We start from the raw sequence: 22,713 nt of genomic DNA on the forward strand, positions 1-22,713 counted from the left end.
GGTCTCCTGTCGCTCGAGCGATGTCCTGAGGCGCCGTAGCTCGGCGCTCTGCGCCTCGGCTTCCCGAGCCTTCACCTCGAGCGCTGTTCGGAGGCGTTGCAGCTCGGCAGCTTGCGCTTCGGCCTCCCAAGCCTTCTGCTCCGCTGCGGCCCTCTGGACATCCCGCTCATTGGTAGCCCGCGCCAAATCCTCCTCCAGCGCCTGCTGACGCGCTCCCAGATCCACCATTTTCGTGTTGGCTTCGATGTTCTTGAGCACTAGCTCGGCGTTGTGCTGCCCGAGCTGGCTCATCTGGGAGTACATCCGGGTCATCTCGGTGCTTTTTTCGCGCGAGATTTCCCTCAGCCGCTGTAAGTGGGAGGGCATGGGTAAAAGCATGTTAAAGCCAAATCAAATCCAAGCAATCATCAGGGGAAAATATTTACCTTGCTGACCTGGTAATCCGTCCCCTGATGGAGCTGGAATGCACGGTCGAGGGAATGTAGGATCTCTTGTCCGACACCGAGCTGCGCGTTCCAGGCCTCCTCATCATCTTGCTCTTTGCGGAGGAACTCCGAGGGGAGCCCGGACGGGATGATCGCCCCGTGATGAGGCCCCTCGGACGTCCCCGCCTCGAGCACCTCCGCGCTGGCCGATGCGAACTCGGCGATGTGCGTGGCGGCGCTTGCCGCAGCAGCATGGTCGATTTCCATCGAATCCCCGTATTCCTTGCTGCTGTCCGGCAGCTCCACCACCGCCACCATGCTCCCTTGCGCCGTCGGCACCGGCACCACCGTGACGATACCCTCGTCCCGGGCCTCGGTGGGCTCCGAGACGGGGGCTCCTTCCACCCCCGGCGCCCCTAGCGCCGTCTCCTCCTCTACGATGCCCTCGGCCTTAGCCCTCGGGGGCTCGAGGACGAGGGTCTCCTCCTCCGCATGGTCGGCAGGGCGCTCCTGCACACCCCCACCAGTTTCTCCTTCTGTAACCGACTGGGTGGCACTGGCCGCGTCGACCTGACCGGCCTCAACTTAGATGTCCGGCCGGGTTGCGCCATCCGCACCGCCCCGGCCGGTCTCCTCAGCGTCGTCAGCCTGAGCGGTTGCTTCAGCACCACTTTGGCTGATGTCGCCCTCCTCCTCCTGCACTCGAGCTTGCTGGGCCGCCTGGGCCCCTCGAGCCGTCGCCTCCCGCAGCTTCGCGGCCTCCGCCACGAGGTCCACGACAGGCAGGGGCTGTGGCGCCGTGTGCGGTGTACTGCGTGCCCCGGTCTTGAGGGCCTTAGTCGGGGCGAGCTGCACTGCGTCCTTAGCGACGGCCCCGGGGCTGGAAATCGAGGAACAAAAGCTGAGGACAACAAGATTGAGAAATCGATCAAACACACAACAGAGATGAATTCCAAGTCTACTTACCCGGATCGAGCGCTCATGCTCCGCTTCCTCGTGGCGCTTCTTCGGGCCCGCGGCACCGCGCCGCCCCTCGAAGACTGTACCGAGGGCGCCCCCCTTGGGCCGGCTTGGTGCCTCGAAGCTGTCAACACGGGCGTCTCCGCGCCCGCCGCAGACTCGTCGCCACGGATCAGCGCCTGGGGCGCGGGTGTCTTCTCACTCGCCGCCGGAGGGGACGACTCCTGCTCCGCCCCCTCGAGGGACGGATCTGCCGATGACTCCGCCGCGGTCCTTGTTTCTTCCGGCGCCACCGGCGCCCCCTCGCCGTCATCCCACCGGTAGGTCAGCGGGGAACTCGCACCCGCTGCCGCCCCGTCGTGCCCCAGAAGGTGCCCCTCGGCGTCCGAGGCCTCCTCCTCCTCCTCGTCCGTGGACTCGGGCGTGGCAGGCCACGGCTTCCCCTCCGCGCGAGCGAACTTGCACGCCTTGTCGTGCTTTGCCTTCCTCCTCCTCTTCCTCTCGGCCTTCGCCTCCGCCGCGTCCTTCCGCCTCTTCAACTTCTCTGTGTGCAGGCAGTTGATCTGGCATTCTTCAGGGACCGGAGGCCTCGAGGGGTGGCACTTCAACCCCTGCGAAGTGCGACCGAGTTGAAGTCAGGGGCGAGGAAAGGGACTACGTAAGACACAACAAATTCGGAATCGAAACTCACCAGAGAAATGTACCCCGCCTCGGGGCACATCTTGATCCTCCAAAGATCCTCGGGGTCGTGGGGGAACTCCGCCACTGCGTACCTCGCTCTCCGGGCGGTGGTGTTGCGGGGAAGTAGCTCGACCGCCGTCCTCGAGCCCGAAGCCTGGCTCCCGGGGGTGAGCTTGTAGATCGGCAGGGCCCTCTCCACGAGAGGGATCACCCTCTGCCGGTGGAAGTTTGCGATGACGGCCGCCGCCGTCAACCCCTTCTTCGCTAGATGCGCCAGCGCGTCGGTGAGGACTTTGAGCTTGGCTTGTTGCGCTGGGGGCGACACCCCCCAGTCCCACTTCGGCGGTCGCTCCCGGAGAACTCTGTTGGTGAACGCTGGGAGCGTGCCGCTGTAGTTCCGATGGTAGAACCACCCTCGGCTCCACTCGGCGTTGTTCGTCGTCATCTTGCTGGGGATGTAGAGGTTCTTCCGGGAGTGACGCACATGGAATGTCAGGCCACCAGCGTGCGCGAACCATTTCAGTTGGCCCCGTGCGTTCTCGACGAAGAGTTCGCCGCAGAACAGATGGATCCAGAGATCCCAGTGCGCTTCTATCCCAAGGTACCCCTCACAGATGGCGACGAAGACCGCCGCCTGCGAGATGGAGTTGGGGCTGAAGTTGTGCAGCTCCGCTTCATAATACTCGCACAACGCCCGCATGAACCTGCAGACGGGGACGCCGTAGCCTCGCTCGTGAAGGCACACGAAGCTCACAACGTAGCCCTGCGGGGGCTTCGGCTCGGTCTCCTCTGGCAGCGGGGAGATCCACACCGGTGCCCCCGAATTGGTGTTCACCGGTAGCAGCCGGTCGGCGACCAACTGCTCCAAGACCGCCACGTTGGCGGAGGACCTCCCCCATGGCAAGGGCTCCTGGACATCCGACATCTCTGCGAGTCGAGGGGGGATGTGGGAATGAAGGCTCCGGGATGGCAAAGGTGCGCTCTCACTCCTTCTTCTTCCTCCTTTTGCTCTTGGCTGCGTGCTCAGGATGTAGTAGAGGCGGAGAAGGCAAAGTGGAATGAAGGCAAATAGCCAGGTAAGCCCAAACAACCTCTTCCTTTTCGCTTTTATTCATCGCGACGGGTGGTTCCGCCGCCACAACCCGAATCTACCGCATTGAATGCGGTAGATTTCGCTATCACTGACTGCTGGGCCCTACGGCCGCAGAGTCTCCGACGCGCGCACGCAGCGATAACTGCGGCACGGTAACCGGAGGGCGCGGCGCGACTGTTGCACTATCCCATCCGTCAGCCGCCGCCCACGCCGCTTCGTCTGCCCGAGGCTGCCGCCTGAAAAGGGGCGCCCGTACCGCACTGAGCAAATCGGGCCACGTCGCCCACAATCAGCGGAAGACCCGCGCGCGTGACCGGCAACTACGCGTCATTCTCTAATCATGATGGAATATTCTTTCTGGGGTCTCTTCACCCTCGAAGGTATCGCATTCCGAGGCCTTACTGATCAGGGGTTCGAAGCCTGGCCCGTCGGGGGTTCGACAGGCGCCCCAGATCGCCAGAGTCAGGGACTACAGGGATGTGCCATACAAGCTACCCTCAAACACGGAGTTTGAGACATCCTACGCAGTGTTCAAGGCCAGTCGAGGGTGCCTAGAAGGGGGATCCCATCGAGGGAGAGCATCGAGCCCTCGGACCCCATTGAACGGGTCCGAGCCCCACCTAGCGAACCTTCGCAAGCGCTTTATGTGACGTGTCCATGGACCACGAGCCAACCCTTATCGAACGGGGCACGGACGTCCGCTTGAACTACCCGCTAATAGCTCACCGAAGCAGCCATAGCTCGCGGTCCGGGCATGGGTAGCATGGTGCGCTTCACCCCTCCTCCCTGCGGAAGGGCGACGAGGGTCGTAATCAAAGTCGAGGGTTCCCCTGAACGCCTTCACATGGGCCTGGGCTCGGGGGCTCCTGGCACACCACGGTTCAGACCGCACCCTCGAATAAGTCGACGACCGTCAATTGCGAAGCTCCACGTGTATAACCAAATCCCCCACTATTAACGCGCGCTCTCCTGATGGTTAAGCTGAACGCCGGGTCGCTGTACCAGCACGGAGAATGCCGAGGGCGGCTGAAAGAGTGCCATTGCCGGCTGAAAAAGACGCTGGACGGCCACCCCGGTGAGGCAACCCAGTGGGGCAACGTTTATAGCCCTTGGACGAGCACAAACTCTCCTCCAAGGCCTCGGGGGCTACACCCGTGGGTGCCCTGATGCGCCCTCGCGAAGGAGACTTCACACATATTCGAGGACTGTAACCCTCTATATACCCCTATACCCTCGGCCAGCCTCCCCGTAAAGGAGAAAGAGACTTCATTGCTCAATGCAAATAAAGATTACAAAGGGTTACCGGTGCGAAGCCATCGAAAGGTACAAACACATTGCCACCTGTGTGGCTATTTTCCCTGTCTTGGGGGGAGGCGAGCGACGAAGAAAAGCACCGAGCCCTTGGCTGACGCAATGGCCAGGCTGCTAGGGATGCGAGGAATAGCCCCCAGGCCGCACAGGTCCAGCGGGATGCTCTCCTCGCAAACTTTCTTCTAGCATCTCCTCCACCGAAGACTATGCGGGGGTCGAGTTGGCGGACAGCACCCTCCGCACCGTCTCCCCGAGAGCAACCTTGTTGCCGAGGGGGACGATGCGAAGAACAGCCGCCAAACCTGGCACTAACGCCATGTCAGGCGCCTCCGTTCCCCTTCAGGCTAGGGGACATCGCAGGAGCAAGACCCCACGGGCCCAATGCTCTTCTGCTGATCCCACTGAAGCTGAGGGATGGTGCGCACGCCCTCTCTGGTCTTCCCCCGCCGCTCGCAAGCATTCTTCTAGCACCAAAGCCTAAAAAAGCCAGACCACCCTATCTGGGGGCCGGTCACGAAAGGCAAAGGAAAACATTAAGACTTAGGCGATGCTGGGAGAAAGAGCAGGGAAGTTGGAAAGGAAGAGGGAACCCCACAACCCCTATTTATGGCTGCGTCGGGCGCCAAGCTTCAAGCCTGTAGAAGGACAAGGGCTTGGACTGCCCGTGATGGCGCAGCACTCCACGAGCAAAGGGTGCCCTCGGTTACCACGCCGAGACACGACCGAATGAAATAAAGCGAAGCTGAGCCCCTGGATGCTAAGCGGCGCAGCATCGGCTCAGGCTGACTGCCCTCGAACGGCGCACCGCAAAGCAACCAGGGAAGCCGGGGCCAAGGCCCTGAGCGCGGGACAGCGCGACGAAAGCACCAGCTGCCAAGCAGCAGGCACCATCGTCGCCCTGGCCCCCCCTCAGCGTGCGGACACGTCTTGTCCCCGTAATAAACAAACAAAGAGGCGTGCGCCTCGAAGTACTCCCCCCGTGGGCGCAATACCCCGACCGACGAGTTGTCACATCCGCCGGGCTGGCGCTCAGGCACGCCTGGAAGGTGCACGACATTGACCGATCACGTTAAGGGAGAAATTGCCGAATTACCCTTTGGCCAAATCCCTTGACTTGACCAAAGCCTCGGGGGCTACTGTCGGGTACCACGATTAGGGACACCCTAATCGGGATACTAAGATCACTCTAAAATGCAAACACATGATTAAGGCAATTGGGCCCACGAAGGCCCACGACCTCCTTCCGATCTGAAAGAAAGGAAAGAACTCAAAGAAGCCCAGCATACGGCCCATTCGCCTCCTTCTCGGGCCCGCGGAACGATGTCCGCCTCGCTCGAGGGCTCCCGTCGAGACCCCTCGACTGCGCCACGCATCTCCGCCTCGCTCGAGGGTAGCGAACCTACCCTCGAGCGGGAAAATCATTTCCGCCTCGCTCGAGGGCAGCGAATCTACCCACTAGCGGGCAAACCATCTCCGCCTCGCTCGAGGCCACCCCTCGGCATAAGGGACAAAGGGCGCTGCCGCTCACCTGCCCGTCGTACGGAGGCTTTAAGTGCCAACCACTCCTCCACAGTGCTCAGGACAGACGGCGTCAGACCGCCATTCCTCACAGTGGCTGTGACCGGAGTCCTATCCGCCAACTCCGGTCACTGTTCCACCATCCCGGGCGCTGCGGCGATACTGTGGAACCTGCGACGCAGGACGGGGCGTGCTCGGCACTGCTCCCCATACTATCCTGCCAACTCCGGCCGTCCAGACTCCACCTCATCACGCGTATGGCCCCGGACCCACCTCCTGCTTAGGAAAGGGTCCGACGACGCCACGTGCCCCTCCAAGAGGGACGCACAGCATACGCAGCCGGAGTCCCGGACCTCCCCCCTTGAGGGGTCCGGGACCTCCACGCAACCCTCGGACCTCCTTAATGCACACACTGGCACTTTATTAAGAGGGGTCCGGGACCGCCGCGTGCCCCGTCACCGCTAGAGCACGCAGGACCCTGACCTGCAGGGCCCACGGAATGCCACATCCGGAGGACTGAACATTCCAAAGTGACGACCACACCGCCTGCTGGAGTTGGCAGGACGCCGGCGCAATCTCCGCAAGATCATGGATGACATCCAGGACGACCGCCACGCCCAACGCCACGCCCCACAGTGTACTTCCTACAGTGTCCGACCACTGCACCGCCGCGATTCGGGGGAGGACGACGACTTCCACGTTCCCCTACTCTTGTACACCGCCCCTCCTTGTGACTATAAAAGGAGGAGGCGGGCTTCCTTTAAGGGGGGAACGTTCGGGACATCAGTGACACAGTCATCCACATTCGCGATCATCGTCACCTCTCAGCACCACTGAGCTCAAACCTTAACCGACTCCTCTTCTAGTGGAGACTTGGGAGCTTCCCACGCTCTCTCGCCTCACTTGTACCCCCTACTACAAGCACTCTGGGTGCAAGATAATACAGTGCCCTCGCACACCCATTTGCTGGACGTACGGCCCCGTGGCCGGAACCAGGATAAACCCGTGCATTACTGTGTTGCCTCTTGCATCAACATCTGGGACGAGGAAACACGCAGCATTTATTTGTTGGGATCCGGACCCCCGGGTCAGGACACCAACACCTAGTATGAACACTCTTAATGATGTGTTAAGAACTAAAGATATGATCACTAAGCTTTTGGATGGCTTGGAGATGTTTTTGGATATGTGTGGGACTTCTAGCAACTCCAGCAAGCTTCAAATGAATGGGAAAACCCATATATATATAGGCCACCAAGTCCATAGAGTCGTCTGTAGCCGTTACCCTTTTTCATGCGAGGGCATCGGTTAAACCGATGGGGTACCGTCAGTTCAACCGGTCACATACAGCTTCAAACTAGCTATTGCGCTTCTGTCTGCTGACGTAGTAGTCGCCGATTAAACTGGTGCATGCACCGCTGCCACGTCGGTTCAACCGGTCCTGATCTTTTTCTTCTCAGCTTCCTGCAGTGCTGACGTCATTGCACCGACGCCTTGCTCCGATGCACCGTCGGTTCAACCGGTGCTAAAGAGTTGGCTTCTGCGCGCTTGATCGACATGCTCTCTAGTCAATAGTACGGTGAATGCACAGATGCCCATTTCTTGACCGTCGGTTCAATCGGTGCCACAGTTATTTCTTAACTTGGTCTTCACACGCTCTGTCCAATACACCGATGCCGTTGCGTCGGTTTATCCGGTGACCACAGGTTAGACCGGTGCATGGTCATCGGTTAAACTAGTGCTACTGTTTCTGCATCCATTTGTCCAACTCGCCGCGACAGTCATTTGGATACATCTCTACAACGAATTGGACACATTGGATTTTATCCATGGGACCTAAAAATCCTACAAATATGATCTCACAAACTTGTTAGTCCCATTGATTATATTGTCACACGATCTAATGAGGCCATGTTCCTTACACGATCGGTAAGAGTTAAATCATCAATCTTTCGCAAAAAAAAGAGTTAAATAATCGGTCATTCTTATTTTTACCACAGAGTGCAAGTTTTGAAAACTAGTACATGTTTGAAAACTACGATCATATCAACCAATCATAACAAGGGCCAAATGCTTACTAGTAACTGCAGGAATAGGCTCCCATAAAGTTATAATCAACAGCTAGTGCTGCGATTTATTTGCAGCAAAAAAAAATGTAACATCTTCTGCAAATTTCAAGTGGGTTGTATGGATAAAATAGGCCATCGAGGGTAAGCACTTGGCTCATCTCTTTTTTCCTTTTCAAACACCTCATGAAGATTCTTGGATGCTTTGCTGATAAGAAAGATTGATCTCTGCACCTCAGTATTTTATTTACAAATTGTTTTCTTTTTAAATGTCACAGTTCGAACTTTTAGGCAACATGATGGTTGGATGCCATGCAGTACATGGTTACTGCTAAGCCAACGAGTTCTAGAACGCTTTTAAGGGTACATGGGATTTACAATAAACATATTGGCTCGAGCAGGACCACTAAAATTGCTTTGGGATAAGACTCGTATCATTATTTTAAGAAGTTAAAAGAGTCTAAGAAGACTCATACAAGCTCATCAGGAATGGTTTTATACAAAACGGGCTTGCTAGTGCTTGGTCGTCCGACGGAACTTTCACATCGGATGCTTTGTTGCAACATCAAAACAAGATATCTGCAACATCGAAAAATATATTGGCGCATCATTAAAAAAATATGTGAGTGCAACATCGAAAATATATTGGTGCAACATTGAAAATATTACCGCCGCAACACAAACACCATGTTTTATGAAACATTTACCATGAAATGTGTGGAAATAATAGTTGCAACATCGAAGATCAGTAGCGTCCGATTTTTCTTCCCCATCCGGACACCTGTGCCTTAGCATTTCCGTATACGAAATCACCGTGGATAAAAGATACGACCAGCAACCTAAGCATCTCTTCTACGGGCAAATGCTCCTAGGACCTCTTTAGCTCCTGCCAATGCCATACACCATAGTCTTAACCTCATCTCCAATGTCCTGCATGATGACACTGGAACTAGGTGAGGTCCCCTCAAACGCACAAGTAACCAATGTTTCCAAATGTCAAATTGGTGACCATGTTCAGCATGAATGGGCTAATCAATTTTGGTAATTTTCTCAATATTCAGTTGTTAGCATATACAGAATGTTTTATGTTGACTGGCATGTGGCAATTGACCAACCACGGCGACCTTCAAAGTTAGAATAAATTCCAATTATTGATGGCATAGGGCACAAACTGAATGCTTTTTGTAAAAGAAAGATGTGAATCCCATTGTTCAAAGTTGTGGTGCTAATTGCAGCACACTCAGAGTGCCTCATTTGCAAGTGGTTGGCTGGTGCGGTGTCCTTATCCATGCCAAGTTGCCAACATGGTTTTGGTTGAGCCCATAGGAAAGAAACATTGACCAGACCCTGGTGGCTAGATTTTTTTTTTTTTTGGGAAACTTCCCTGGTGGCTAGATGAACCCTACGCTAACAACTTCCTAGTTTTTTTGCAAAAAAAGTACAACTTCATAGTTTAGATGCATGTATACAAATAGACAACCTACCCCTTCCTGAGAAAACAAACATTATGAGAAGGCAAAGTGTTCCTGATAACTTCCTCATGGCAGAAGCAGTGACATTGCTCTGCTTCTCATTGTTATTCTTCTGCTCCCATGCTCTGGTGTCTCCAGGAAGTAGCAATTCCACGATCGATGAGCTTGCGCTACTCGCCTTCAAGTCCATGCTGTCAAGCCCATCCAATGGCTTACTGGCATCATGGAACACTTCAAGTCACTACTGCAGCTGGCCAGGAGTTGTTTGCAGCCGCCGGCAACCTGAGAGGGTGGTCTCGCTACTCATGGGCTCCTTCAACCTTTCAGGACGCATATCTCCCTCCCTGGGCAATCTATCTTTTGTCAAGAAGTTGGACCTTCATGGCAACCGATTTGTTGGGCAGATACCTCCGGAGCTCGGTCAGCTCAGAAGGCTTCAGGTGCTGAACTTGAGCACAAACACTCTCCACGGGAGCATTCCTGCAGCCATGGGAGGGTGGACCAACCTCACTACACTTGACCTGAGCAATAATCTGCTACAAGGTGAGATACCAAATGAGGTAGGCACCTTGAAAAATCTTGTTGATCTGAGGCTTCACAAAAATGATTTGTCAGGAAAGATCCCACTGTCTCTGACTGATTCTCTATCTATTGAATACCTGTCTTTGAGAGACAACAGATTGTCTGGTGAAATACCAGTAGCTTTAGTCAATCTGACCAGCCTGAGGCATCTTGACCTTGCAAACAACTTGCTATCAGGAGCTATCCCTTCAGCTCTGGGCAGGTTGTCCAGTTTATCTGTCTTCAACTTAGGATATAACAACCTAACTGGGTTGATCCCCACCTCCCTTTGGAACATTTCCTCTCTAACTGCATTTGCTGTCCAACAAAATATGCTTAGTGGAGCAATACCTTCATTTGCATTCAGTGCTCTCCCACATCTCCAGACAATTGCAATGGACGACAATGAATTTCATGGCTATATTCCCACTTCACTTGCCAATGCTTCTGATGTGTCGTTTTTTCAACTCAGTTATAACCGTTTCAGTGGCATTGTTCCTCTGGAGGTTGGAAGGTTAAGGAAACTCAACTGGTTACAGATCTCGAACAATTTGCTTCAAGCTAAAGAACCTGAAGATTGGGAATTGGTATCCGCGTTGAAAAATTGCTCCCGCTTAAAACTTTTGGACTTGGGCGCGAATAAATTTAAAGGACTTCTTCCTGATTCACTTTCCAATCTTTCCAATTCACTAACTTTTCTCTCCATTTCAGTCAATGAAATCTCAGGAAGCATACCTGAAGATATAGGTAACCTCATCAACTTACAGTACCTTGATCTTAGCAATAATTATTTCACAGGAACTCTTCCCTCCTCCCTCAGTAGGCTTAAGAGTTTGCAGTCTTTCTCTGTATATAGTAACAAATTCAATGGTTTGATCCCAGTGACAATAGGAAATCTTACAAAGATGAATTATTTGGACTTCGACTCAAATACCTTCAGTGGTAGGATACCAAGCACACTCGGAAACATGACAAACTTGTTGGCACTAGGCCTTTCGGATAACAACTTTGCAGGGCGAATTCCAATCGAAATATTCAACTGTTGGTGATATGCCCAAGAGCCCATCATCACAATACGGTTTAAAGGCCCAAGTGGATAATGATCAAAGAGGGATTAGGGTTACTAATGGGCCTATGAGATAGAAGCCCATTAGTACGCCATATATATACGAGGGAGGGGCTAGGGGGGCGATGACCTGAGCCGCGCCACCTCCCTAGCCGCCGCCCCTCCCTCTCTCTCGGCCGCCGCCCTTGCCGTGCGTGCGGTGCTAGCACACCGACGCCCGGCATTTCATCCCCGTACGTGTGGACTCCGTGGAGGCGCTGCTGCTGCGACTGCTGCGCTGATCGGCTGCTGGGATCAAGTACGAGGAGCTCGGTTCGTGGGACGTGATCGACTACTCCCTCTACATCGACGCGCGACTTCTTCCGCTGCGCTGCGCGTCTGGTGGTAACGATCTATGATCTTCTACTCGCAAGTATCTTGGGTTTATGCGGTAGTGATGCTAGCGTAGCCTACCCGTTTCCCTACAGTGGTATCAGAGCCATCTTGCGTAGTTTTTTGGTCTGGATCTTTTGCATATAGGCGATATGTTGTTGTAGTAGATTGGATCTATTACTTTTGCACGGTTTGATTAGATCAATTGGTCATAAGGGGTTAAAACTGGAGCGAGTTGATTGCGCGGCATATGACAAAAGATTAGTTTGTGTTCTTTCTCTGTTATGCATACGACATGTCCCTACCGGCTGGAATCACCATCGGGACTAACTGTGTGCATAGTCAGCAGATTGAACCAACAGATCAAGGTCATGTGTAGATGCAGTCTTCTCAAGTGCAAAGTTTGCACGGTCAAGGTGATTGACCTAGTGAAAATTGAGGCATTATGAATGGCTCGGATTTGAGGTGATGCGATCACTCTGATGAGATTTTCATAGGGATTCCATATATGCGATCTGTGTAATTCCGTGAGGTTTTCAGGGCGCTGCCCTGAGACCCGCGGGGGGCGGCTCCCCCCTCGACCCGCCGTTGCTTTCTCGCTGTAGCGGCTTCTCAAGCGCTACTTTGGTAGAACACGTCGTACGCCTAACTTGTTTTTGCAGGGTGTGATGTGAATGGTATGGCCTCAATGTCATGTGATGATGTATGTGATGATTTGTGCGGCCTGCGTGTCGCAAGTTAACACAACCGGGTTGAGGTTGCACCATTATTGTATAACGACCTGCGTGTCGACTTGTGATGTTTGAATCCTCATGTAATTATTTCACTAGCTATTAGATGTAGTAGCTTAGTATCTTTTCATGGAGGCTTCAATCATGATGGCGATGATGATCACCACAAGACAGGACGGATGGCAATGGAGGTCACCTTGGAGCCATGGCGATGGTGCCCATTGTGATGTAAGAGGCCATACTATTCACAATATAATATGATTATATGCTTGTGATGTTTATTTTCCTGTCATACTATTCTTTCATGCTTTTACATATGGTGGATGCTTTAATCATGATAGAATAGCTTCCCTCAGAAAAGGTTGAGTTTTTGATGCCTTTTACCAATAGCTGCACCTATAAATTTTGATCGTTGTGTGGTAGGTTTACCAAAGTAGAGTACCCTCAGCTATCACTTTTGTATAGGGTGGATGTCGGACATTCACAAGCATAGTATTGGTTTACTCAGCAAAGCTATCAAAACAGTTTTGGGCTTTAAGGCATAGGGTTGGGGCCGGGGCATTGGATGCCACCCAACAAACAAGAGTCGCATAGAGATGTGATTAGTAATTTGTTACTTACCTGTATCACTACTTTTCTAGCCGTGATGCTAAAGCTCACTAGAATTTTAGTGATTATGGATCTTGAACCACTATATGTCATTAGAGGGAAGATGACTTTGATATAGTAGGTTGTCTTTTGTTAAATCAGTTAATGAAAGTCTTTACATAAAATTAGTGCTGAAATCTTGCTTTACTTTAATGTTGTAGATCATGTCTGCCAGTAACAATTCCGCTTTCAATTTGCGTTCTGTTCTTGAGAAAGAAAAGTTGAATGGAACAAACTTTATTGATTGGTACCGCAACCTGAGAATTGTTCTCAGGCAAGAGAAAATGGAGTATGTTCTTGAGCAGCCATATCCTGATGATCTCCCTGACAATGCAACTGCTGCTGATCGCAGAGCTTATGAGAAGCACTGCAATGACTCACTTGATGTCAGCTGTCTGATGCTCGCCACCATGTCCCCTGATCTGCAGAAGCAGTATGAGCATGCGGATGCTCATACCATGATCGAGGGGCTGCGTGGGATGTTTCAGAACCAAGCCAGGACTGAGAGGTTCAATATCTCAAAATCCTTGTTTGCGTGCAAGCTGGCAGAAGGTAGCCCAGTCAGTCCTCATGTGATCAAAATGATTGGTTACATTGAGACTTTGGATAGACTTGGTTCCGAACTTCACCAAGACTTGGCTACTGATGTTATTCTCCAGTCGCTCCCGGCGAGCTATGAGCCTTTTATCATGAACTTTCAGATGAATGGCTTGGATAAAACATTGAGTGAGTTGCATGGGATGCTAAAAACAGCAGAGGAGAGCATTAAGAAGAATCCCAATCATGTGATGATGATTCAGAAGGGGAACAAAAAGAGGAAGCGTTGAACGCCTCCTAATCCCAAATGTAAAGGCAAGGAAAAGAGTTCCGGTGGTGAGTCCTCAGGCTCTAAGCTAAAGCCAGCACCTAAGGCCAAATCTGGCCCTACTTCTGAATATGAATGCTTCCACTGTCATGAAAAGGGACATTGGTCTAGGAACTACAAGAAGTACTTGGAAGAAAAGAAGAAGAAGAAGGGAAGTGAGACTTCCACTTCAGGTATAAATGTTATAGAAATAAATATTGCATTATCTTCTAGTGAATCATGGATATTTGATACTGGAGTTATAGAAATAAATATTGCATTATCTTCTAATGAATCATGGATATTTGATACTGGATCGATGATTCACACTTGCAAATCGTTGCAGGGTCTAAGTGAGACTAGAAGATTTGCAAGAGGCGAGTTGGACGTTCGGGTCGGCAATGGCGCAAAGGTTGCGGTGTTGGCGGTCGGCACCTACCACTTGTCTCTACCCTCCGGATTAGTTTTGGAATTAAATAATTGTTATTGCATTCCTGCTTTGAGCAAGAACATTATTTCTTCTTCATGTTTGGAAGAAGTTGGTGATTTTAAGATTGTAATTGAGAACAAACGTTGTTCTATCTTTTGCAATGGTATTTTTTATGCTCATTGTCCATTGGTGAATGGATTATATGTTCTTGATCTTGAGGATAAATCTGTCTGTAACATTAATACTAAGAGGCTTAGACCAAATGATTTGAATCCCACTTTTATTTGGCATTGTCGCTTAGGTCATATAAATGAGAAGCGCATTGAACAACTCCATAAAGATGGATTGTTAAGCTCATTTGATTTTGAATCATTTGACACATGTGAGTCTTGTTTGCTTGGAAAGATGACCAAAGCGCCTTTCACTGGTCAGAGTGAGAGGGCGAATGACTTGTTGGGACTTGTACATACCGATGTATGTGGACCAATGAGCTCAATAGCCAGAGGTGGTTTTCAGTACTTCATTACTTTCACTGATGACTTTAGTAGATATGGCTATATCTACTTAATGAGGCACAAGTCTGAATCGTTTGAAAAGTTCAAAGAATTTCAGAATGAAGTACAAAATCAATTAGGCAAGACAATTAAATTTCTGCGATCTGATCGTGGAGGAGAATATTTGAGCCTTGAATTTGGTGATCATTTGAAGCAATGTGGAATTATTCCGCAGCTAACTCCGCCCGGAACGCCTCAATGGAATGGGGTATCCGAACGGAGGAACCGAACCTTGTTGGACATGGTTAGGTCCATGATGAGCCAAGCTGATCTTCCATTGTCATTTTGGAGTTATGCTCTTGAAACTGCTGCGTTCACACTGAATAGGGTTCCAAGTAAGTCTGTTGAGAAGACACCATATGAGATATGGACTGGGAAGCGTCCCAGATTATCTTTTATCAAAGTTTGGGGATGTGAGGCTTATGTCAAATGTTTGATGTCAGATAAGCTCACTCCAAAGTCAGACAAATGTTTCCTTGTGGGGTATCCTAGGGAAACCAAAGGATATTATTTTTACAATTAGGCGGAAGGCAAAGTGTTTGTCGCTCGCAATGGTGTTTTCTTAGAAAAGGAGTTTCTCTCAAAAGGATTTAGTGGGAGCAAGGTGCAACTTGAAGAAATTCAGGAAACACCCGAAACTGTTTCAGCACCCACTGAAGATCCACGGGATGTGCAAGATGTTGCACAACCCGTAGTTGAGGCACCAGCCCCACGAAGGTCTATAAGGGCACGTCGCGCTACTGACAAGCTCAACCTCCTTATTACGGAGGAGCGCCATGTATTATTGATGGAAAATGATGAGCCCTTGACCTACAAAGAAGCAATGATGGGACCCGACTCCGACAAATGGGTTGAAGCCATGGAATCCGAGTTAAAATCCATGCATGATAATCAAGTTTGGAACTTGGTCGATCAGATTGACAGTGTAAGACCTGTCGACTGTAAGTGGATTTTTAAGAAAAAATTAGACATGGATGGAAATGTTCACATCTATAAGGCACGATTGGTGGCGAAAGGTTTCCGACAAATTCAAGGTGTTGACTATGAGGAAACCTTTTCGCCCGTCGCAATGCTAAAGTCTGTTCGGATTCTCCTAGCAATTGCCGCATATTATGACTATGAGATATGGCAAATGGATGTCAAAACCGCTTTTCTTAATGGACATCTAAGTGAGGATGTGTATATGACACAGCCTGAAGGTTTTGTCGATCCTAAAAATGCTGGGAAAATATGTAAGCTTCAGAGGTCCATCTATGGATTGAAGCAAGCATCTCGGAGTTGGAATATTTGTTTTGATGAAGTAGTCAAAGGGTTTGGCTTCATCAAGAATGAAGATGAGCCTTGTGTTTACAAAAAGGCTAGTGGTCGCGCACTTGTGTTTCTGGTCCTATATGTGGATGACATATTACTGGTCGGAAATGATATTCCAATGCTTGAAGCCGTTAAAACCTCATTGAAAAAGAGTTTTTCGATGAAGGATTTAAGAGAGGCGGCTTATATTCTGGGTATTAGGATCTATAGAGATAGATCAAAAAGGCTAATTGGATTGAGCCAAGACACGTACATTGACAAGATATTGAATCGGTTCAATATGCAAGATTCCAAGAAAGGTTTCTTGCCAATGTCACATGGCATTACTCTAAGCAAGAGTCAGTGTGCTACAACACCTGATGAGCAAAAGAGGATGAGTACGATTCCTTATGCTTCAGCCATAGGGTCGATCATGTATGCTATGCTTTGCACGCGCCCAGATGTTTCCTTTGCTCTAAGTGTTACGAGCAGGTATCAGTCAGATTTCGGTGAACCTCACTGGACAATTATAAAGAGTATCCTTAAGTACTTGAGAAGAACTAAGGATATGTTCCTAATATTTGGAGGTGAAGATGAGCTCCTTGTAAAGGGTTACACCGATGCTAGTTTTCAAACAGACAAAGATGACTCCAAATCGCAATCCGGTTTTGTTTTCTGCCTCAATGGTGGGGCAGTGAGCTGGAAGAGTTCCAAGCAAGATACGGTGGCTGATTCGACGACAGAGGCCGAGTATATTGCAGCTTCCGAAGCTGCAAAAGAAGCTGTTTGGATCAGAAAGTTTGTTTCTGACTTGGGTGTTGTTCCTAGTGCGTCTAGTCCAGTGGACCTCTATTGTGATAATAGTGGTGCTGTTGCACTAGCAAAGGAGCCTAGAACAACTAAGAAGTCCAGACATATACTGCGAAAGTATCACCTCATCCGTAACTTTGTTGAGAGAGGTGATGTGAAGGTTTGCAAGGTGCACACGGATTCAAACGTTGCTGATCCGTTGACGAAGCCTCTCCCACAACCAAAGCATGAGGCGCACATGAGATCTATGGGTATTAGATACTTACATCAGTGATTCTAGTGTGCGTGGGAGATTTTGTGTCATGAGTATGTTTATGTAATGATAAATAATTGTTATTTGTTCCATGGATGATTATTTTACATTGATTATCAAGTATGTGACTTGTTCGTGAAACTCTTTGTTGAAAATGATATGATTCTAAATTATCCCTAGTTTATGTCGTTGTGTGGGACAACAACGACGTTGAGACTAGCACATGCATTAATTGATGATCATGTTTCACGGATCATGGATATGGAGATATCGGATTAATGATGTGGACACATGTTGGTGAACATGGTGTTGGATTGACCCACTCCAAGACAATGTTGGGATTGTTATTTTGTATGTGCCATCAGTTGTTCTTGAGTGTTATACCTACTGAATCCTTAGACCTGAGATCGCCATTGTTTCTCACTGTGTGTAGTGGTGCATCTTGGGGCTGCTAAACGCTACTCCGTGACTGGGTAGTTACAAAAGCAGCTTACAGGTATGTCATGAAACATGGAATGGGATGTGAGCGGATCAAGATGGAATTTGCCCCTCCTAGATAACGGGAGAGATATCTCTGGGCCCCTCGAGATAGTTGGATTTGAAAGTGCATGGCCATGCCAAAGTGATTAAAGAGTTAATCATGATGACTAAAGGTTAGTTATGAATAGAATCCACTATTAGATCGAGAGAATGGTCGAGCTATCACAAAGGTGGCACGCATCTCGCTTTGAGCTTGACTGGTATCGTGTGGCAAAGGGATCGGTGTATGAGTATATCTATGGTTCGGCCGATATGATCTTTATGTGTATTTGTGAGTCACTATGCCCTGCTAGGTGCCGCTATTGACTTGTGATTCGGAAATGATTTCCGATCACGACCACCTACACATGAACCTAACGGGTCACACACTTAAGGGGTTTGGAATGTTGGAAAGCTTGCATGTATGATTGTCTCTAGTGCAAGTGGGAGATTGTTGGTGATATGCCCAAGAGCCCATCATCACAATACGGTTTAAAGGCCCAAGTGGATAATGATCCAAGAGGGATTAGGGTTACTAATGGGCCTATGAGATAGAAGCCCATTAGTACGCCCTATATATATGAGGGAGGGGCTAGGGGGGCGATGACCTGAGCCGCGCCACCTCCCTAGCCGCCGCCCCTCCCTCTCTCTCGGCCGCCGCCCTTGCCGTGCGTGCGGTGCTAGCACACCGACGCCCGGCGTTTCATCCCCGTACGTGTGGACTCCGTGGAGGCGCTGCTGCGACTGCTGCGCTGATCGGCTGCTGGGATCAAGTACGAGGAGCTCGGTTCGTGGGACGTGATCGACTACTTCCTCTACATCGACGCGCGACTTCTTCCGCTGCGCTGCGCGTCTGGTGGTAACGATCTATGATCTTCTACTCGCAAGTATCTTAGGTTTATGCGGTAGTGATGCTAGCGTAGCCTACCCGTTTCCCTACATCAACATCCAAACACTCTCTGGTATCTTAGAGCTATCCAACAACAACTTAGAAGGTCCAATACCTCTGGAAATAGGAAATCTAAAAAATCTTGTTGAGTTCCGTGCATACTCCAACAAGTTATCAGGTGAAATCCCTACCACCATTGGGGAATGCCTACTTCTCCAGAATCTGTATCTCCAAAATAACATGTTGACTGGTGCAATTCCCTCTTCCCTGAGTCAATTGAAAGGTCTAGAGAATCTTGACCTCTCAAGCAACAATTTATCAGGCCAGATTCCTGAGTTCCTTGGGAACATTAGCATGCTCTATTATCTAAACCTTTCATTCAACAGCTTTGTTGGAGAAGTACCAAGCTTTGGTGTTTTTGCCAATGCTTCTGGAGTCTCAATTGAAGGAAACGGCAAACTTTGCGGTGGCATACCTGATTTACATTTGGACCCATGTTCTTTGAAATTACCAAAGAAAAACCATAAACTTCTGGTGGTACCTATTGTTAGTTCTCTTGTTGCGACAATGGCCATCCTTTTGTCGCTCTACATGCTTCTGACGAGGCGCAAGAGAAGTAAAACAAAAAACCCTTCAGAAACTTTCATTCAAGGCCACCCATTGATCTCATACAATGAATTGGTAAGGGCAACAGATGGTTTCTCAGATGCCAATTTGCTGGGTTCTGGATCATTTGGGTCTGTATATAAAGGAGAGCTAGATGACCAAGCTGCTCAAAGTACGAATCTTGTTGCTGTGAAGGTACTGAAGCTTCACACTCCTGGGGCACTCAAGAGTTTCATTGCTGAATGTGAAGCATTGCGAAACATGCGCCACCGTAATCTTGTCAAGATAGTTACAGCCTGTGCAAGCATTGATGCCAGAGGGAATGACTTCAAAGCAATAGTGTATGACTTTATGCCTAATGGGAGTCTGGATGGTTGGCTGCATCCTGACACAAATGAGCAAACAGAGGAAAGGTCATTGGATCTCATGGAAAGAGTGAGCATATTGCTTGATGTAGCTTATGCGTTGCAGTATCTTCATTGCGATGGCCCTGCTCCTGTAGTACACTGTGATCTCAAGTCAAGTAATGTTCTCTTGGATGCTAATATGGTAGCCCATGTTGGAGACTTTGGACTGGCTAAGATTATTGTTGAGGGAAGCTCAAGTGCCCAACAGTCAACAAGCTCGTTGGGATTTAGAGGGACAATTGGTTATGCTGCTCCAGGTTAGCCTGTTTCCCACTTTCCTTTGTATATGACCTGTTTATTTGTCTTCATTGCACCTTAATCTATTATAAAATAAAACATGCTTCTTATAGATTACTTGTAGAGATGAAACTGAGTACTGATATAGTGATATGTCATAAATCTGTATCTCATATTCTGAACTGTGCATATCCAAACTTCTCTAATATTTTCCAAAATTTAATGCAACAGAGTATGGTGCTGGAAATGTGGCATCAACAAATGGAGACATTTACAGCTATGGAATTCTTGTGTTAGAAATGGTAACTGGGAAGAGGCCCACTGACAGCATATTCACACAAAGAACGAGCCTCCGTGAATACGTGGCGCAGGCTGTACATAACAGAACATCAGATGTTATTGACACGCGTCTGTATTTGAGACAGAATGACGAACTTCATGATGCAGGAGATGCTTTGTTTGAAAGGAATATTGATGGCCTGATTTCACTACTTAGACTTGGACTGTCTTGCTCTGAGGAAGTGCCGTCTAGTAGAATGCCAGCTGAAGATATCATCAAGGAGCTTCTTGCCATCAAAGAAGTTATCCTGTAGGGAAAGCAAAACACTCATGAGGTACTTCCCTACTTGTAGATGTTTCACTTTGATCTCTGCAGTTGAAATTTCCAGCAGCTTAGAATTGTCGAATGACAGACAGATGGTATGGTCATTCCATAATCATGTTGCATGATACGCCAATATGATACCTGTTCCTCGTTGAACTATTTGTAATGTGAATGCTGCTGTCTAATAAGTTACTTCGTTGAATAATCTACTTCAGTGTGAATGTAACTCTGCGCTATGCTGTTGGTAATGCATTTGCAAACACATATTATTTGAATTACTATGTTTGGAGATGTCTGTCACAATAGCTGATAGTACGATCATGTGTTATTTATGAGGTCATCTTACAATCACTAATTGGAGGCTCTTTTAGAGCCTCCACATGAAGCAACATATGATTTTAGATGAACACTCTTAAGAAAATATAGAAATTCTATAAATTCTCACAAAAATTAGAAACATCTTGCTATCAATTCAACAACTATAATTATAATAACAATCAGATATGTTATCTCTCCTAATAAATTACTTTAATCTATGAAAATAGATTAAAGTAACTCCTAAACATGTATCTAAATTACTCGTCTCTGCCATTATAAAAAAAATCTAAAGTAATCCCCTAATCTTTATGTAAATTACCCACCTATGCCATTATAAAAATAATACAAATACCCCCCAATTTGCATATAAGTTATCCAATTATATCATTATTATTACAAGATAAATTACTCCTAAATCTGAATCTAAATTATATAATTATAATAAAATATTAAAGTGCACAAATATAAAATTCTAAATTACTATTTCGATATATGCCACCATATATTCATATAAGATGGAAGAGTAAAATACCAATTCACAAACAAATAGTTCAACTAAATATATATCGAAGACATATGAAGGTGTGATGCAAAATGAAATCTATTGTAACTAGATAATAAAAAATATATATTAAAAGTATGCGTTAGAATATTTAATAGATGAAAAGGATGTGAGATAGATAATTATAGTTATTGACCTGATTTTTATATTAATTCTAATTAGTCCGTGCGGGAGGACATGTTGGTAGACTTAGTTGATGTAATGCGCAGCTCAAATATATTTCTTTTTGCGAAAAACTCAAATATATTTCACTAAACCCAAACTTTACACTGCTAATACATTTATAATGTAGTTTTTTGAAAAAAATATTATTATTGAAACGTTTTTTTAAGGCAAACGAAGACAATCAAGTAGGAGTTAAATTATCAATCAAGCGTAGCTGCGTAGTCTAACCACACACGTTTGAAAACTAGTACACTTCGTTTTTTTGGGTTATTTATATTAGCTTTCAAGTTGGAGATATACTACTATAATTTATTAAATTGGAAATATACTATTAGAATATCTCTTTTCTCTTCTTGAGCCCACCCGCAGGTTACCCGTACCTTGTACTTTCCCGTACAGACGTATTTGCCCCTCCCCCATCGTTACTTGGCCTGCCCGTGCACCCTCCCTCGATCTCCAGTTTGCGTCGTCTTCCCTGCAGGTTCCATGGCGCCGCCGTCGGGACCCTAGCGGCCGGCCGCCCCCGCCCGGCTCCCTGGCCGCCGCCGCCGCCCAGTTCCCCTGCAAGCAGCCGCCCAGTTCGTCGTCCGGCAGCGGCAGGCCGCGCAGCAATAGTGCCTCTTCGTCGACGGGCTCGGCCTTGGGGCTGCAGAGCTGCGAGGTCGTTGGCCCGGGCTGCCTCCTGCTGGGTCCCTGCACTCAACGAACGAAGAACAAAGGGGACCAGCCAATAATTCAGAAGTACATTCCGTGGGCCTTGATAGAATTCAGAATGGAAAAATGCAGACATCAGAATTCAGATTGCAAAGATGCAAATTACAGCTTAGTACTACTAGTAGTTGGGGGACAAAGGTATTGCCAAACGGATAAGAATGCTGAATGCATGATGACATAGCAGCAACTTTGTGTGGAATGATTTTGTAACAAAAATGTCGTTTCTTGATATCAGTAGCAAAATGCAGTTAAAGACCAAGGAAATATCAGTAGCAAAATGCAGTTAAAGGCCAAGGCCCCAAATAGAGGTACTTCTTGCAGTTCGCACAGCCTATATCCCGGCCTCCCACTTGCCATTGCGGTGGTGCCCTGCAAATCCAAAGTTCTCATCAGTTCTATTAGGGGCAGGAACCTGCAGGGACTGGCCAGGGAACCAAGCGGCGACAACCAGGGAACCAAGCGGCGGCTGGTAGAGAACTGGGCGGCGTCGGTCACAGGGAGCAGGGCGGCGGCATCAACGGTTTGCAGGGGAACTTAGCGGCGGCGGCCAGGGAGCCGGGCGGGGGCGACCGGCCGCTACGGTTCCGACGGCGGCGCCATGGAACCT

General features: G+C 48.8%; 2 protein-coding genes across 8 annotated transcripts; one reads left to right on the forward strand and one right to left on the reverse strand.

The window, feature by feature from the left end:
* The first annotated feature begins 9,243 nt into the window (after positions 1–9,243).
* On the forward strand, positions 9,244–20,625 carry LOC120684382 (receptor kinase-like protein Xa21). 4 transcript variants are annotated; one of them, XM_039966250.1, is made up of 4 exons: positions 9,244–10,834; positions 10,970–11,122; positions 18,546–19,763; positions 19,975–20,625. In XM_039966250.1, exons 1-4 carry the CDS (start codon positions 9,562–9,564, stop codon positions 20,334–20,336), a joined length of 3,006 nt encoding a protein of 1,001 aa, XP_039822184.1. In that variant the 5' UTR covers positions 9,244–9,561; the 3' UTR covers positions 20,337–20,625. The 4 variants fall into 4 exon arrangements, with proteins under 4 accessions (XP_039822184.1, XP_039822182.1, XP_039822183.1 ...); XM_039966249.1 differs by having other exon boundaries at positions 9,246–9,827; positions 9,927–11,122; XM_039966248.1 differs by having other exon boundaries at positions 9,245–11,122.
* LOC120684385 lies at positions 19,897–22,661 on the reverse strand. Of its 4 annotated transcripts, none has more exons than XM_039966254.1 (4): positions 22,555–22,661; positions 22,419–22,475; positions 21,773–22,085; positions 19,897–20,330 (listed from the first exon to the last, which is right to left on the reverse strand). In XM_039966254.1, exons 2-4 carry the CDS (start codon positions 22,461–22,463, stop codon positions 20,326–20,328), a joined length of 363 nt encoding a protein of 120 aa, XP_039822188.1. In that variant the 5' UTR covers positions 22,464–22,475; positions 22,555–22,661; the 3' UTR covers positions 19,897–20,325. The 4 variants fall into 4 exon arrangements, 3 of the variants coding, with proteins under 3 accessions (XP_039822188.1, XP_039822189.1, XP_039822187.1); XM_039966255.1 differs by having other exon boundaries at positions 22,552–22,650; XR_005679271.1 differs by lacking the exon at positions 22,419–22,475 and having other exon boundaries at positions 22,519–22,640.
* Between the last annotated feature and the right edge of the window lie 52 nt (positions 22,662–22,713).

This window comes from Panicum virgatum, chromosome 8N, assembly GCF_016808335.1.
Source record: "Panicum virgatum strain AP13 chromosome 8N, P.virgatum_v5, whole genome shotgun sequence".
Lineage (NCBI taxonomy): Eukaryota > Viridiplantae > Streptophyta > Magnoliopsida > Poales > Poaceae > Panicum > Panicum virgatum.